Below are 19,136 nucleotides of genomic sequence, written 5' to 3' on the forward strand. Positions count from 1 at the left end.
AGTCTAAAGCCGGTATAAGACATAGAGATTTGGAACCTTTCGGGGGATTACCAATAATGACGTCTACACACTAAAGAAATTTATGTTCATATTGAAGAGTTTTTCTTACACAAACGTAGGGAATTTGCTTCAATATGGACATAAATTTCTCTAGTGTGCAGAGGTCATAAGTCTACTCAAGGACCGTGAATATAACTTTTATTTCCCCGCTACCCTATTCCTCTAAAATCATGTTTTTTTTTCGACTACTCGAAAACGCGTCGTGTCATTTTTTTTCATTTTTGGATATGTCTTAGACTACGCCCTGGGAAGTGACCTTCAAAGTTGAAGCCACTTTCTCACATTCACATACAGATTCGCATGGAAATTTTTCTGCACTCGTGACCGTTACACGATATATGTCACAATTGAGGTGTGCCTTGTACACAGGACTCTGTGCCTTGTAAAGAGGGATAAATATTCTATACTTTCGTCTAAAAAGTTTTACGGAACTCAAAGTATAAGCTGAGTTTGGAAGCAATTTATGAGTTGACTGCAAACAGCTCCATATAAAAAAATTTTGCCAGGGGATAGGTTTTTGAGGTTATCTAGGCGAAAATTTCTCCCATATACGAATCGTTAAATCATTTCCCAATAATGATTTTTTTAAGTCAAAGCTTAAAGATTGAGGTTAGAAAACCTGTTTCTTAATCGAATTGGGTTAGGTTTGGTCTCGGTAAAAAAGTATTTGAATATCCGACAAGTATGAACCGGTTATGCCGATTGTACTCACAGACTGATTCTTGAGAATACTCAGCTCGAAACAGGAGAATGGTCAAAACTTATGTGGGCGATGGTCCCAGAATCACCACAAACGAGAATAGGCGCATTTTGTAAAAGAAAATTGCCGTGACCCAGGATGATAAACGTTAGAGTCCTTGTATAAAGGTCTTTATTCTTCCGAAAAATCACTCTTTTTTCAACGAATTACGCAAGAAATGCTAAAACGATCTTGATGAAATTCAGTATAGGGTCAGTGTATGACTTAAACATTTTATTTATGCATACCACTCCCTCGACTCACCCTCCTTTCTGGTAATGGACCGGCTATGAATCGATAAGTAATTTGTATCTAAAAATCAATCGTCTTACTCCTAAGTTATTTTGAGGGATCTTTTACGTGACTTATGAATCGGTTTAAATCGGTTGTGAACTGGTAAACGGTAAATATAGCATATTACCGTAAATGCGTGTAACTTTGTACTCCTATTTGTAAGCTTTTATTAAATTATAGCACTTGCTCACTTTTGTGTAACTCGTCGGTTTAAACGTTGGAACTTCCAACGGGTTTTTAGGAAAGTTCTCTCTGATATACCTTCGAATCTGTAAAAAAAAACTCAACCGGATAGAACTCTAAAATCGGGAAGGTTATTACTGAACGAAAGAATTTTGAATAAAAGCTAAAATTTTAGACAATTTTTGTTGATATACAAGCGATCGCAGCGGTGAAGTTGAAATCGGTTTTCGTTTGAAGGAATTTTAAATAAGAGAGACACTAAAACTTCATTTTTGACGGGCATATGCTTATTTTTTCACAATTCAGACTATTTCCTTCAAAAATCCTTTCCGGATTTGACTATTTCAGAGGATACAGCTTCTAGGACATGAAAAGTGACTAGGAGAAGGCTTTTAGGCTTCACATATGTACACTCTGGCTTCGAACATTTTATATTTTTTCCTGTTCGTTTAATAAATCTGACCTATTTTTTCAGGATACCGTAAGTGCGAGTGACTGACACCCTCCTGTTTGTAAGCTTTTCTTTAATAAAATGTTTAAGAACGGTTCTTTAACATTTTAGACATCTTTTACTGCTCAAATTTCCACCTTCCACCCCCCGGAGACCACTTTTCTCAACAAAAATCTTCACGTTTCAAATGATTTCTGAGAAATGTCACGCTGCTTGTCTGTCTGTCCGTCCGACTGTCGCGAGGTCTAGAGGCCAAACGGTTAGAGATAGAGACTTGGGACCTTCGGGGGACCCATCCCTCCCCTTCCCCTCCAAAACTATGTTTTTTTGGGATTTCTCGACAACGCGTCGTGCGATTTTTTTTTATTTTTAATCATTCCTAAATAATCATCATTCCTCATAACTCATCATTCCTAATAACTCATCAATCCTAATAACGCTTTATCAAGGTCAAAGGTTAAAAAGACACTAGAGTGCGCATTTATCAAGCAAATGGGGTCATGTTTGGGGTCGTTGAAAAGGTCTTAGAATTTCCGACAAAACAAACCGGTTCCAATCGGTTTAAAATCGGTAATGAACCGGTTCATAACCGATAAAAAATTTGTATCTGGAAATCAATCCTATTACTTTTAAAACTATTTTGGGGAATTTTTTGATAGATTTATGAATCGGTTCAAATCGGTTGAGAACCGGTAAATGGTAAATGATGCGAAAGTACTTTTGCGGTATAGCTTCTAAGTCACGAGTTCGAGCATTTCGCAAAGACTGGGACGCTTTGCCACCCCTTTTTATTTTACAATATTTTTATTTTAACATCAGACATGGTAGATCGGATCGGTAAAGACCATCATTAAGTTCTAAAAGTAAAGAAAAGCTTATGAAAAAGAAAAAGTCATCGGCTCTTATAGTATGTACACTGAGAAAAAAAGAGTGTTCGATTAACTTTTTTTCCTCATAACTTTAACACTTTTTAGTTGTAAAAATGTATCAACATTTTTTAATGTTAATTTTACACCTTTTTAAGGGTAAAATTAACATGAAAAAAGGTAATTTTAACCCCTAATACACCTGAAAAGGGTAATATTTACACCGATTTTGGATCAATACTGCATTACTGAACATTTCCGGAATGTTCTTTTAACTTTTTCGGATTTCTCTTAAGTGTATATATGACTTTATTCACGAATATGGAAAAAATATGAAGTGTTCGAAAAAGCCAAAGTGTGTGCAAAGCCTGAAAGCCTTCCCTTACTTTCGAAAAGTGTTTGAACGTCGCCAGGTGGTAATCTAAAGAACTTTGAATTTTTTTTTAAATATTATTAAAAAAATTGAAAATCAATTAACAAGAACAAAAGTTATGAGTAATGAGGAGTTCTTAATTGAAAAAGAGCTAACAAGGACTCAGGATTAACAGCATTGATTGATATAATCAACAAGTTCTTGACATAATCCTTGAATCTTCTAGAGATTTTTTTTCTTAGTTTTCTCTGTGACAGTGCTTCTGTAAATAAGTTTGCAGATGTTTAAAACACTAATGACTTCTCACTATTTTCTTTCTCTTCTTTAGATAAATTCTCAGTGAATTAAAAAAAAGTGTTCTTTATAAAACAAATCCCATCTCTATCTGTCACCTCATTCGGAAAACAAAGAATCGTTGAGCAAAAAGCATAAGAGCCAGAGAAACAAGGAAAAAAGTTAGTAGGGCTTTCATCTCTTTCGATTGTGGAATGATTTACCACCCCTTTAGTCCATGAGGACGTACTACAGAGTGTTTATCTTTGTCCTGTCTGTGCAGTCTGTTGTGGCTGTGTTTAAAACGCAATAAACCTTAATGTTGCTTTTATCTGAGTCCGATAGAGGCAATTGCAAGTTCTGGACTAATGGTTCTTTTTGTCATTTCCCCAAATTCTCCACAACAGTTTCCACTTCCGCCCTTGCAATAAAAATGGAAATAAATCCACCACAAAATCTCTTAGTTACTCTGTGTTTTTTTTCCTTATTCACTTGGACTAAATTAAATTTTTGTCACAGACAAAACATAAATCCACAATTTTTCCCACCCGAAAAAAAAATCGTATATAGAGAAAACACTTTTATCTCCTTTTTCTCGACCATTTCTCTCCATTTCCTCGCTCTCTGGTGTGTACACACACTGAGAGAGTGATGTGTGAGAATGGAAATGGGAAAATAGAGCTTTTCCTCCCAAACCCACCCAATTGGGGCGGCATGGGTCTGGACTTAGTAATGAATGTCTGCGAGAGGGATGTTTGTGTGGGCAAAACAAGAGATTTTCACAGACAGACACAATGGAATTTAATTCGACCAAACAAACTGCGAAAATTTCTCTCCCTCAGGAGATAAAATAATAATAATAAAAAAAAACCAAATCGACCTCGGAAAATACAGAAAGTTTTCACGAGAGGTGAAAAATGCATAAAATTCATGGATGGTAGAAACTGAAACAGCTCAAGTGGCTTAAGGGGCTAATAAAGCTCATTTAAGGTTTTGCTTTTGTGGCTTCTTCCCATCCGTGTAAAATTGTCTCACGGATTTTCATGAAAAATGTGCATCACATTAATTTCTTCATGGTATTTTCCTACTGAATTTTCCCCATTTCTCTCTCAGAGAAAAATTCTCTTTTTCAAGTACACACACACTCTCTCTCTCTTGGTCTTCTCTTCCGTACAACTCTTGCACATTCCACTACAGAATATTGGATTTGTTGTTTAGTTCTCAACAGCTTTTCCCAACTGTTGGACGCTTTTCGCTCAAGCTCGTGCCCTCAAACGCGCTTTTCCTCAACCCTATCTAAACCATTTACTCAGCCTTGTTTATCCCTCCAGAAGGGTGTGTATGTTTGTTGAGTGAAGGCAAAGTTGTACTCCAAGAACGTGTTAATTAGAATCCATTTGCCTACGCGATAATTGCATACGAAAAAAATAATAAAGCAGGAAAAATCCCACCAATTTTTTTCCCACCAGAAATTGTGTGCAACTTTATGTGAAATCATGAATAAGCCATTTATCAAAAGTGCCGAAATTCGAGGTAAATACAAGTTAAAATATTTTGTTATTCTTATTTTGGATAATGCCGATTTTACTTGAAAAAAAAACACTGTACAAATGGGACGTAAAAAATAAAATATACACAGAAAAAAAAATCGTTAAATTGTTCGTCAAAATTTGTGAATTCCTACTGAGGATTTACAAAATGCTCGTAAACCGTATAACTCACAAAAAAGTTTGCAAAAGTTTGTACTTTTTCACAAACATTGTTCGTAAAATGATCACTTAACGAGCGTTTTTGTTCTTTTGCAAACACTTCTTCGTGCATGTTCGTAAACACATAGAAAAATGTTTGTAAAATTTTGGAATTTGTTGGTAAAGTTTTGTCAAACAAACAAAAATGTAGTGACAAATGTTTGTAAAAGAACAGAAAACACTCGTGAAGTGATTATGTTACTAGCAAAGTTTGTGAAAAAGTACAAACTTTTACGAATTTATTTGTGAGTTATACGATTTACGAGCATTTTGTAATTCTCTCGTAGAAATTTAGAAACATTTCTGGTAAAGTGATATACTTTGGAATTAGTGTTACAAGTTGGACAATTCGCCGGTACAAATTGGACATGGCTTTTTTTTGTGATAAATATAGTACAAAATTTGTTTTTAATGATTCCGGCACACCTTTTAGATCAGAAAAATTTGATGAAGTCGAAATTCGAAACCCTTTCTTTCTCACATCTTTTGCATATGACTATCTCATTCTTTCGCATACCAAATTCGATTGAGCTAAATTGAATTTGGAGTGATGTTTAAGAGAAGAGGAAGAGTACGAGAGTGAGATAGGCATATGCAAAACATGTGAAAAAGAAAGGGATCTGAAATTCGACTTCATGAAATTTTCTTGATTTAACAGGTGTGCCCGAGCCATAAGCACAAGAAACCAAATTATAAAACTAATGGCTCCAGCACACCTTTTAGATTGAGAAAATTTCATGAAATCAAAATTCACATCATCCATTTCTTTCTCACATGCTTTGCATATGTCTACCTCATTCTTTCGCACTCCAAATTTGATTAAGCTAAATTGAATTTGGAGTGATGTTTAAGTGCGAAAGAATGAGATAGACATATGCAAGGCGTGTGAGAAAGAAAGGGATGTGAATTTCGACTTCATGAATTCTCCTAATCTAAAAGGTGTACCAGAGCCTTAAATAAAGCATTAAAAATATACAAATAAAAATAAAGTACTAAATTTATCAAGACAAAAAGCCCTGTCCAAATTGTACCATTGTCCAACTTGTACCACTGTCCAACTTGTACCACTTTACCCTACGAACAATTTTAGGAAATACTTTTTTTCTGTGTAGTCAGTCAGTAACGAAAAAAATAAAACACTAAAATTGTTATGAAAGACGGCAAATGGAAAGAGCTTTTTATGTTAATTGCAACCAGATTATGTCAATTATATAAATTGTATTAAACCCACGTTTGTATGTACTAAAATTACTTTACTTTAAAATATTAGATGAGATCATATATTCTGTCAGTAGAAGAGGTAAAAAGTTTGGAGTGGTATATCTCAGCTCCTGATGAACATAATTGGATGAGTGAACTATTGTTGGAAAGCTTGGTTCATTAGCTTTCAGAATCTGGTATATGTAATTGGCTATGGGTAAATCATGGTCATCCAGAACCATTTATGTCGAAGAAGACACTTTTTGCAGCGTCATTTTTGACCATCTATTGCTGGGACCAGGAGTGACCCACAATTCTCGCACTTAGACTGTTCGTTAGAGGAACTCAAAGGGTATAATTTGTGGAAGAAACTTTTTTTTTTGGACGTCTTACTTTTTTTTATTCATCGACTTTTGCAAGAATTTTAACATTTTACACGCAAGGAAAAAATTACAAAAATCCTAAAAGAGTGGTTTCTGGAGGGGAAGGATAGACGTGGGGATGAAATTGATATGATATTTGGATTCCTTGGATCAACGTATGGGGGAGTACTTAGAACATTCCAAGTCGATATCTTCATTAGTTTGTCCAGAAAATGAGATAGAAGGATTTCTGTCATTTTTTTCTATGTGTATAAAATGTTAAAATTCTTGCAAAAGTCGATGAATAAAAAAAAGTAAGACGTCCAAAAAAAAAAGTTTCTTCCACAAATTATACCCTTTGAGTTCCTCTAACGAACAGTCCAAGTGCAAGAATTGTGGGTCACTCCTGGTCCCAGCAGTAGATGGTCAAAAATGACGCTGCAAAAAGTGTCTTCTTCGACATAAATGGTTCTGGATGACCATGATTTACCCATAGCCAATTACATATACCAGATTCTGAAAGCTAATGAACCAAGCTTTCCAACAATAGTTCACTCATCCAATTATGTTCATCAGGAGCTGAGATATACCACTCCAAACTTTTTACCTCTTCTACTGACAGAATATATGATCTCATCTAATATAATATTTCACTATTCATTTTATTGCTAAAAAAATAACTGAAAATACGACAAAATTTAAAAATAAAAGTTGTTAAAATTTGTACGCGTCGTTGCGGGTGCCTATTACTTGTTTCACTATTCGTCAAATTCACTTTTTTCACTTAGAAAATGCTCGTAAATCCTATAATCCATTAAAAAGTTTGTAAATGTTTGTATTTTTCCACAAACATTCTTCGTAACATTATCACTTGATTAAAATTTTTCATTCTTTCGCAAACATTTGTTCGTACATTTTTGTTTGTCTGACAAAACTTTACGAACAAAAGACAAAACTTTACAAACACTTTTCTGGGTGATTGCAAACATATACGAATAAGTAAATGTGTTTACAAACATTTACGAACAAGTAAATGTTTGTAAACAAAAACAGAAAATGCTCGTCAAATTATCATGTTACGAACAATATTTGTGAAAAAGTACAAACTTTTACGAATTTGTTAGTGGATTATGCAATTTACGAGGATTTCGTAACTTCCCAGTTACAGGGAGTTCCGCTTTGAAAGATATAGTCGGGACCGAAAAAAGTCCGCGAATTCACTCCAGGTGACACAGAAAACTTGCATAGGGGAAACTGGGGCACCACTAAACACGGGGTACTACCAAACACTGCGATTTTTTAATCAGATATTCGATTTCAGAGGACAAGACTTACAGAAATTTATAGTTATTATAGGGATGCTTGCCCACTGAAGAAATGGTCGAGATAGGCCAAGTAGTTTAGTAATAAAAATTAGTGTTTGATGCTACCCCGTGTTTGGTGGTGCCCCAGTTTCCTCTACCCACAGGAGATATTTTTGCAATAAGTTTCTTAGGTCTTTGAAATAATGCCTCAAAATCGAAACACGAAAAAGTATTCCAAAACTCTCCGATCTCCTCTATTTTCTGAAAAGGTTTTGATATCAGCTACAACATACTAAAATTTTAGCTCAATCGGAATAGTTCTTGGTTTTGACAGTTATTAAAAATGGCGGACAGAAACGTCAAATTCAGATTGAAATCACACCGTGTTGTAGGTTTATAGACCGGATCAGCGGAAATGAAAACTATCAACAAGTGCTAGAATTAATGAACAGCAGAGTGCAAAGTCACCCGCGACAAACAGTAACTAGCCTTTTTTTCTTCACAATGATCCATTTAGGGTTTAAAATAAACCCCAAAGAGGTTCAGTTTGAACCTTTTGAATAGAATAAATTTGATTAAATATGTATCATCCACCTTTTCATAAGGTTTCCGGTAAGCCTCTTATTTTTAATTTTAGATAAGAATGATCTTCCGCTCTATTCGCCTTATTTGTAATCTAAAATCTTCTATTTCTTCCAAAAAGTGAAGGAATTTCCTGTGGAAAGCTTTTCTCGTCGAATAAAATTCAATAGCAGAAGTAGAAACATATTTTGAAGAAAAAATAAAATTATCTGAGGGTCATACAAAGAGAACATTGAAGTCAAGGGTGATAATTTAGAAAACTAATCGTATCCGGTCTACTTTCGGTTTAACATATATAAGGTAAGTGTAACATGTATCGACTATGAAGGCAGTATCGTCACCCCAAAAGATAATTCCTTTAAAGCTACAAATAATTTCCCAAAAACCATTTTTGCTTATAGCCTCTACACATTAGAGAAAAATATGTCCATATTGAAGACTTTTTCCTACAGAAGTGTAGGGAATTTGCTTCAATATGGATATAAATTTCTCTAGTGTGTAGAGACCACTAGGGATGACGATCCAACTTTCACGGACGATACTTCACTTACTTTACTGCACAGTAAAAAAAAATATAAGGATAATCGTTGGTTTGCTTTTTTACCACGATTATTCTTGTAAAGTTACACAAATTATGTATTTCAACAAAACGTGTAATCTGAAAATGTGTAATTTAAATTTTACGTAATTGTAAACCGTGTAATCAATTGTGAATGATTACACAGTTTTGTATATTTTATTACATATTTCGTGTAAAATTACACAGTTTTCAAATAAAAGTACAAATTACACAGTTTTCAGACAAAATATGTTCAAATTACACACGATTACAAGTTTAATGTAAAATTTACAATGAAAATCATAGTAAAGCAGTCAACATTTTTTTACTGTGTGGCTAAAATGTTCTGTAAATTCCGGATGTCTACTCATGTAACACATAAAAAAATAAAAACGTTTCAAACCTCTATGAGAGATTGATGTTCTTTTTTTAACAGCGCCGGTTGCATTAAGATATGATGTTCAGAAAAGTTGTAACAATTCTCAAGACATTTCATTTCCGATATTGATCGGAAAAGTCCGATAATTGCAATATAAACTATAGCTCATTTAAGACAAAAATATTCCTGTAATATTTCAGATGGATCTACTTCGCCCATAAGTGGTAAGCCCTAAAGCTCATTTATAAGATGTTTTAAAAAGATTAAAAACAATACTCAAATATTCCGGTCTATGTATTATTTTAGTTGAGAACCTCAAGTCGATTTATCCTACCTTCGGACGACTCAAGTTTCGAACAATTAATCTTTTTCGATGTGTTTTAAATTAATTTGACCAATTATAATATTATATTTTAATAGCTGGTTCAATGCCCCAAATGTCTAGAAAGAACATTAGATCACATTCATTAAGAACATAGAAAAAATTGGGTTGTCCGAAGCTTCAGTCATCCCAAGATAGCGCGTTTTCCCCCACTTCTCGAGCTTCTAAAATTTAATTTAAATTGAAAATCTGTTTTTTAAATCGATTTTCAACAATTCGTCTTCACTTTTAAATTCATAACCTGCGAATATTAAAGAATTCCAAATCGAACTTAAAGTCAATTGCTAAAAAAATGAAGAGTTCAGAAAGAAAATTTCGTGATTGAAGCCATTAAAATGCACATATCATCTTTTTTATTGGGATGGAAAATGACTTCGGAAAACAAGGGTTAGGAAGAAAAAAGAGAAAAGACAGCAATTGAGAATGAATGAGCCACCCTAAGACGCGTCCTGAATAGCTTTGAGCTTTTGCTTTTCCGTCATATTTTCCTTCAAGACAGCAAAAATGAAAATACCCCAAAATTTCTCTATTTTCTACCATCGAACGGAGTATTAGATGATTTCCATGTAAATTTGTCATGTTTTGATGTTGAGCAATGAAGGGAAAAATATGCAATAACAGTAAAGAAAAAAAGCTCTCCTCAAGCTCTTTCATTTATATGTGCAATATCAGAGATGAAGCATAAAAGATGTTTAGGACTATTGTCTAGAATTTGTGCTACACACAGAGTTTGTTATACTATTATGTTGTATATTACTGCCGAGAGTAAATAAGACAGAGAAAATTGTGAACAATTTTCTTAATATACTTTTGGGCTATATTTAAAGGCGCGTATTTCAGTATGATGACAAAATGCTACAAAACGTATGTTAAGTGAGAAAATTCTCAACTTTATTTTCAAATCCAAACAAAAAACAGGGAGAAAAGGGGATATGAAAAGGCAAAAACCACAAATCCTTCTCATCCTTTTTCCAGAAAAAAAATATCCCTGAGTCTAAGGATATAAAGTGTGAGCGGAAAATGGAAGCTTTTCTTTTGACAAAGTCTCTTGGTGAGGGAAAATTCATCATTCACTCTCACCCAGAAAAGATGTTTTATGTCTCTACCATCAAATTTATTGGTGACAATAATTCCAAGAATGTCCTCAGCTTACCATGAAAAGACATCCCTGAAATTCTCACTCTTCATCACATGTATTAATTCTTTCACTCGCATTTACTTCTTATTTACTCAGGGAAAAATCTTCCACGTAATCCAAATGCTTTCGCTGAAGTGTTAAATGATCTTAGATGGGTTGTTGAATGATCGATTTATGTGTTTTCGAGTGAAAGTACACGATGAGAAATTGTTAAACTAATTGATACCCCGATGGTTAGTTTAGTAATTCAAATGCAAAAATTTAAAAATTTATGCAAAATTTCACATTACTGGAAAGCTTTTTTTTGCATTTTTCTTATAGGGTTTCACTATCTTAAAAAATTGAAAACTAATTAAGTTTTTAGAAAAAAAAGTAACTACTTTTTTGATGCACTAACTGAATTAATTCCCTTTTGTAAGTCATAATGGCATCATTTTAACGTTCAAATTTGTCAGTTAGAAATCACTAGTTCTAATTGTCACTCTCTGTGTGCAGATACAAAATTTCTTGGGATTACGCTACCAAGCAAACAGAAATCTGTTCAATCACTTTCATAATAAATTAACTGTCCATGGAAAACATGGGGTTCAGGTTTAATTGTACGCATGATACCGTTTCTCAAGGCTCGTGAGTCAAAAACGAGTTGAAGTGCACATGGCAATTGGTTGAGATAAGTGGCAAAGACAATCAGAGCCAGTACCCTCATAGCTCAGTTCAAATAGCATGCGTTTAGACAGCGAAAGGCCTCTGTTCAAGCCTCGGTGGAGGCAGAAATTTGTTCCTGTCTCTGTTTGGGTTAAATTTGTGGGTTGGGAATCACTAGTCCTGATTGTCGTTCTCTGTGAACAACTACACAAAAATGCTTGGGATTACGTACCGAACGAACAGAAATCTGTTCAATCACTTTCACATTTGAACCTATTAGCATCGGGCAATACTATTTCTAATCTGAGCTTACAGCGCCATCATTAGGCTCTTAAAATAAAAAAATAGGGTAACGTGTGGTATTTGGGACATTTTTTAGCACTTTCAAGTTTCAAACAGCTTAACGACTTCTCAAATAATTTTTTTCTTTGTTGATACAAATATTTATGTTCCTTATGCTATCCAGAATAAGATTCTTATCAAAAAATGTTGAAAAATGTATAATTTTTTATACAAAATAGCAAAAAATGTAAGGAATTAAGAGTGGTATATTTCGGGACAGTTGGGGATTTCGGGACAGACAAAAGTCGCTATTATGCAAATAAATTTCACCGAGCCTGATTATTTACCTTTAAGTAGAAGTTCTAAACTTCACTCTTTCATAAAAATTTTATTTAAATTCCACTTTTATAGTGACTTAAATCGAAAAAAACTAAGCACTGTTTGTGTTGACATCTGCAAAATTGACCACACTGAAGTTTTTGTAAAAAGTGAAATGTGACACTCAAAATTCACGCGTATTTCACGCTTTAAATTAAATAAAATTTTAGAAGTTTTATGTTTATCTGATACGTAAAGAACTTAGTATTTCATATAGAATCTAAAAATAATAAGAAAACAAATATTTATAGGATTTTTGATATGTCCAGAAATACCCTTATATGTCCCGAAAGCACCTTGTCCAGAAATACCATATGTTATCTTACACGTTATTTCGGAAAACCGTAAACAATAAAGTTTTACTACATTGAAAATGACATATTTCAATGTCAAAAAAAAAACCCAAATAAAAAATCACAAAATTTCATGGCATTTTAAATTTTTTTGATGTAAAAAAAATGTTGACACTCCAACAAAAATACTCCAAATCGTTCTTATTTTGCTCCAAGTTGTATATTTTCTAATATAATTCCTCTACTATACACCTTTTAGATATAAGGAATTTTGCATGAAATCAAAATATATGGCATCTTCTTTTGAGAATCACAATAAACTCAATTTAGATCTGAGTACGGAAAAGTTGAATAAATATATGCATATGCGCTAGAGACGTAATAAAAGGATTGAAATCTTGAATTTATGAAATTTTCCTGCAAGAAAATTTTTGTTACACGGAGCTCTCCGATATTCAGGTGACAGCTGTGGAATACACAATAAAGTCTAAAAATCACCCTTCACACATGGGTTTCTAATTCAATTCGAAGATAAATCTTCAAGTGTTAAATCTTAAATCGATCTTTAGAAGCGGAGTCTAATTTTTCGATAACGATCTTTAATTCTAAAATGTAAAATTTGAATTAATTAAAACGCTTCAATGGATTTTTAGTCTTCTTGATTTTAACCCATTCCTTATCATGGTATTATACATCATACGCAAATTGAGTGAATTTTAGATGATTTATTTCTGGGCAATTTTTATCCGAATTGCTGTCGGGACTGGATTTTTAGTAACGTTAGTTATTCAATTACTTGAGATAAATAGTCCGACACAGATGAAAATGCATTTTGTTATTATTTTCTTGCTTCGCGGAAGATCATGCAAAATTTTTGCTCAAAATGGCGGACGGAAAATACGATATCCCGTCGAATTTGTTAAAATTGGCCTCTTTCCTCATCCCTGATTTGAATTCTAGTTCCCAATTGGTGTTCTTGGATAGTCACTCTATCTAAAGCAATAGAGTTTGTAATGAATTAATGTAAAGAATTTAAATTCAGTGACCGTTAAGACGTGTGTTTGACAGAGGCTCCCCGCGCTCCCATATGAGATAATTTTTTTTTCTTTTCAAAAAATTCATCTACTAATCTGTAGGAAACTAATCCCAAAATATGAATAGTCTATCTCAAGTATTTCTGGTACATTGACTGAATGGGTTAAATCTATCTAAAAGGAGGATTTTTTAGAGTCATTAACTTTAAACTTAGACTTTAAAACACACAAAAATTTTGACACAAAATAATTTTGTGAGTGAAATGCCTAAAATAAAAGAAAATAGGGCCTTCAGCGCAGCTAAGTGGACATAGCCCTATCTCTTTTCGACATAGGTCCTTTATGGGAATTCTGTAACAGTATGACAATGTCAAATGACAAATTTAGAATTTTTTTGTGATAAATTTGGAAAAAACTAATCAAAAATTCAATTTATACACTGAGAAAAAAAATTGTGCGATTAACATTTTTTCTCAGAAATTTAACACTTTTTAGGTGTAAAAATATATCAACATCTTTTAATGTTAATTTTACACCTTTTTACGGGTAAAATCAACATGAAGGAAGGGTAACTTTAACCCCTAATACACCTAAAAAGGGTAATATTTACACCGATTTCGGATCAGTACTTCAGGGTAAAATTAACATTTCCGGAATGTTATTTTAACTTTTTCGGATTTCACTCAGTGTTCGAAAGGTTATTACTGAACGGAGCCATTATTTCTGATGAGATCACTTTGTCATAAGTTAGCGTGGGCCACTCGCGATACACACGCAGTTGTGATCTTATTCTTTCGACTATTACTCAGATTTTGCGACTAGGTGAGGTTACCAATTTGAATAAGCTCGTCTTTCCTTCTCAAAATTCCAGTAAAATTCTTTAAGGCAGAGGTGTGCAAGACCGGTTTGAAACCGAACAAATGTCAAATAAAACTTGTACGTCAATGGTCAAAACACTACTTGAACAAACTTATTTTGACGTTTATTCGGTTTCAAACGGTTCTTGTACACCTCTGCTTTAAGGTATTATTTAAAATAAACGAACATGTGAAATAATGATAGACGTAGACAGGGGCATGACATTTCCTATGTTTCCCATATGTTTCTAGCGTGCCGAAAAAACTCTTGAGTTTATTAGCTGTTTTCTGTCATTGCAGAATGAATTATCAAATAATAAAAAATACAAAATAAAAGCCAATTTAATAACGAAGAGGCAACCCAAAACCCAAAATTGGCAACCTACGTAGTTTTGGAGATATCTCGTGAAATGTGTACGAAAATAGGAAAAAATTTACACTAAAACTGGTCGCATTTTTCAGAGCTAATGTCACCCCCCTGGACGTAGATAAAAAAGTTTACCTTATTTCCAATTGAAGATATTTCAAACCCTAAAATTTTGATATCGTTTGATTTGGTTATTGGTTGCAAATATTAACAGTGTAAACATATTGAAGAGTATAAGCTCAGTAAATTAATTGCTGAATATTTCAGAAGTTATTCGATGAGAGTGATTGGGTTATTTTGAGCTTTAGGATATAAATAATACGATTAGAAAGTTGAGGTGAACGATTTCCACACAAAAACAGATTTTTTTTCCAGCAAACAACACTGCAAAAAATATCAATCGTACTGCAGAAAATATTCCATGCCACCCCCCAATATAAATCATCAGCCCATCAAATTCGAAATTAGTTTACACAATTTTAATTAGATAAGCTTTAGCGGACTTGTGCCAAACAACTGTTTGCAATTTATTTCAGAGTCATGTAGCGATGAGAGTAAATTTCCTCCGATAAACTTATTATTAGTCTAATGAGTAATAAATTTAATATGATTTATTGTAAATGGCCTGCAAGGTATTACCGAGGGGAAATGAATTGTGTACAGATACGGAAGGTGTTTGGATTGGGGTTCAGGAATTAGGCTCAAAATTGTCCCTCTAACACCAACATAGAGAGAGTCCCTTATATCCAGTCACGTAGTCCTAATTATTAAGAGCCAACAAACACAAATTTTCAAGAGGAACTTCAAAGTGGCGGATTGACTCCAATTAAAATCCCCATCGTGAAATATGGGGATGCTCCAAATTAATGGTGAATTGCGTTCTTCTATTTGTTTGTAAATAACCACCATCTCTCCGCATTAAGACCGCTCTTTTGCGGGGTAGGTGGAAAATTGTCACGGTGTTTGCCGCATTTTCAATGGCAAACCAAACAATGCGATCTGTCCCCGCAAAAAGTTGGTGTTTGCTGTCAGAATTTATGGTACTATTTGCAAAATCGTGTGTTACCCTCGCTCCAGTTAAAAAAAAAAAATCTGGAGCCACTGATAAGATTTGATTACAGACGATATGGTACAACGATTGACGGCTATAAAGCCGCAAGAGAGGGAGAGTCATTTTGAAATCACAACTTCTTATCTCATGTTACACTCTTGTATAGCATTTTACAATCACCAGAGTACTTTAACCAGAGTGTGTCTCCTCTTGGGTGTCACACCAGAGTGCCCTAGAAGAGTGCCTTAATCAAATATCATATGGTTTGTGTGCTTTTGCCAGACGAAGGTTGCAAAATTAGGCTTGGGAGATATGACCATCTAATGAACCCCTCCTAATTTTTGAGTGCTACACTCACAATATTCCTTCTCAAAGTTTGTGTTTGGGAAAACGTGTCCCACTTTAATAGGATCGTGCCAGGTTTATTCGGCAAAATTAATATTTAAAACAGTACGAAACCCATTGGAAAAAGAGTTTTTGATTGAGACCGATAAGATTAATTTTTTTTCAACATCCCGGAACGTTTTACAGTAGACTCTCACTCAATCGGCTCTTTTTCAATCGGGCGACAAATTTTGTTGATAGTTTTCACGCTTAATTATGAAGCTAATTTGCTCAAATTCGCTGTAGTTCTTCCTATTTTATCGTGATTCTTTATAATTGAGCGCTTTTTGTGGAATTTACAAAGGCTTTGACGCTAAATTCTATCGCTAAACCGGATGACATTTTGCCCCATATTCCCGATTGAGAGAGAGTCTATTGTATACGGGTTTTCATATTTGAGGTTAGATTTCCAACTCGAGTATTTGTATCAAATTTGATGTACTTTATATACACTTTATAAAGACCATTTTAAACTATGGCTGACACTCGTTTGCTAGCCACAATTCTTGTTATTGGCCACAACAGAATAACAAAACTTTGTTGTCCACAAGACAACAACAATCCTTTATTGGCGACAACAGAGCAACCATGCAATTGTTGATCTACAACGTCTACAACAAAAAGACAAACGTTTTCTGATCTACAATAGAACCACAGTTTTGCTAGGCACAACAAAGATAATATTAGATAATAAAAGTAGTTAGTAGGCTACAACAAAATAACAAACTCTTGTTGGTAGCAACGGTCACAACGGTCGCAACAGAACAATTACCATTTGGTGATCACAACATGTTTCTTAACCAATACAGATACGTAAATGTTTCTTAACCATAATACACTAATAAAAGTTTGTAGTCAACAACATAACAACAATTGTTTGTTGGCCGCAACAGAGCAACAACAAGTGTCTGTTGATATAAAAAAAACGACAAACATTTGCTAATCTACAACAGAATGACAAACGTTTATTGGTCATAACAAAGATGATCTTTGATAATAAGAATGGTACGAAGACTACAACAGAACGACAACAATTTGTTGGGCGCAAGAGAACAAAAAACATTTGTTGACCACTACCAAACTAGAAACCGAACAAGAAACGTTCGGCAGCTGTAACATAATAAAATCATTTGTTGGCCACAAGTGAGCAACAACAAACGTTTGCCGATCTACAACAGAGAACTAAATATTTGCTGGTCACAACAAAAATTATATTATCTAATAAAAAAGATTTGTCAGTCACAACACAACAACAAACGCCCTTTAGCTATAACGATCGATGATTGTATTATCATATTATCGATGATTGCAGAGGAACAACAAACGTTTGTTGAACTACAACAGAGAAACAAACGTTTATTGGTTACAACAAAAGATATTTCAGTTAATGAAAGAAATTTGAAGGCCACAACAGAACAACAAACGTTCGTTATCTGTAACATAATTAAATCATTTGTTGGACACAAGTGAGCAACAAGAAACGTTTGCTGATCTACAACAGAGAACTAAACTTTGGGTGGTCACAACAAAGATTATTTTAACTAATAAAAACGATTTGTCAGTCACAACACAACAACAAACGCTCTCTAGCTATAACAGAACAACAATCATTTATCGATGATTGCAGAGGAACAACAAACGTTTGATGAACTACAACAGAGAAACAAACGTTTATTAGTTACATCAAAAGATATTTCAGCTAATGAAAGAGATTTGTAGGCCACAACAGAACAACAAACTCTCGTTAGTTGTAACAGAATAAAAATCATTTGTCGGTGACCGCAGAGCAACAACAAATGTGTGCTGATCTACAACAGAGGAACAAACAATAGTTGGTTACAACAAAAAATATTTTAGCTAATGATAGAGATTTGTAGACTACAAAAGAACAATAAAGGTTTGTTGTTCGGTTTCATAAACGTTTATTAACGACAACACAGTGAAAAAGCTTCTGGTCTATAACAGAACAAACTTTTGTTAGCTGTACGAGAACAACAATCGTTTGTAGATGACACAGAGCAACAATAAACCTTTCTTGATCTACAGTATAGCAAATACGTTTGCCAGTCTCAACAAAGATTATCTTATCTAATGCAAAAGATTTGTATGCCACAACTGAACAACAAAAGTTAGATGTCCGCAACAGATAGGATCTTAGCCACTAAAAATCATTTGATGGCCACTACAGAGGAAGAAAGGTTTTCTGATCACAACAAAGGGAATTTCAGCGAATAAAAAAAATATTTGTTAGTTTTAACAGAACAACAATAAATTGTCAGCCAACAACAAAGAAACGACAAACCTTTGTTGGTCTCAACAGAAAAACACACGTTTATTGACCACTAGAACAGGAAATTGAGGAGCTCAGAGCAAAAAAACGCTATTTTAATAGGGAAATGCATACGACTTGGACTTAGAGTATTTCTGCTCTGAGCTCCTTAATTGTTGTCTACAACAGCAAAAACAAATTTCTGCTGGTCATAAAAAAATTATAATTATAATTCATGTGTCGGCCACAACACAACAACAAATGTTTACTATCCATAGATCTGACCGATATGACAATAGTTCCATGTTTTATGAGGAAGACGATCCATTGATAAACTTTCTACTTACGACTAACTAACGTTTCTTTTATATTATGTTATTTTATTAGGATCCAAATGTTACACAATCTACCTTACAATGGTATCTTTTAGCGCAAAAGTGGGCTATTTTAATAAAAAGAATGCATATACGATAGGCTCATTTGCTCTAAGTCTCTAAATTGCAAATTGCAAACTAATTTTCAAGTCGTATAAATCAGAATTGTATTTCAAGCGAGAGGTTTTCTATAAGTATTTTCTTAAATTTTAGGTTATGGTCGATTCTTTCAAGTTTTATCTATAATTTGTTTCAAAATTATTTTTAAAATTCCGGGAGCGAAAAAAAACCGGATTTTTTGTGAAAACC

The 19,136-nt window shown here is 33.8% G+C and overlaps 2 protein-coding genes across 10 annotated transcripts in view; one reads left to right on the forward strand and one right to left on the reverse strand.

Annotated features, from left to right (window-relative positions):
• LOC129800501 (mitochondrial DNA helicase) overlaps window positions 1-19,136 on the reverse strand; it is a 72,488-nt gene that overhangs the window by 34,186 nt on the left and 19,166 nt on the right. The window lies entirely within an intron of this gene.
• LOC129800512 (calcium-binding protein E63-1) overlaps window positions 1-19,136 on the forward strand; it is a 53,170-nt gene that overhangs the window by 22,096 nt on the left and 11,938 nt on the right. For 2 of the 8 annotated variants that reach the window (XM_055844949.1, XM_055844950.1), the window contains exon 3: window positions 9,574-9,597. The exons of 4 other annotated variants lie outside the window; for them this stretch is intronic. In XM_055844949.1, the coding sequence (XP_055700924.1) occupies window positions 9,574-9,597 (24 nt within the window). Of the gene's footprint in view, window positions 1-4,417; window positions 4,773-9,573; window positions 9,598-19,136 lie in introns of those variants that run through there. 2 more of the 8 variants (XM_055844948.1, XM_055844952.1) reach the window with 2 other exon arrangements.

Source organism: Phlebotomus papatasi, chromosome 2 (genome assembly GCF_024763615.1).
Source record: "Phlebotomus papatasi isolate M1 chromosome 2, Ppap_2.1, whole genome shotgun sequence".
In the NCBI taxonomy this organism is placed as follows: domain Eukaryota; kingdom Metazoa; phylum Arthropoda; class Insecta; order Diptera; family Psychodidae; genus Phlebotomus; species Phlebotomus papatasi.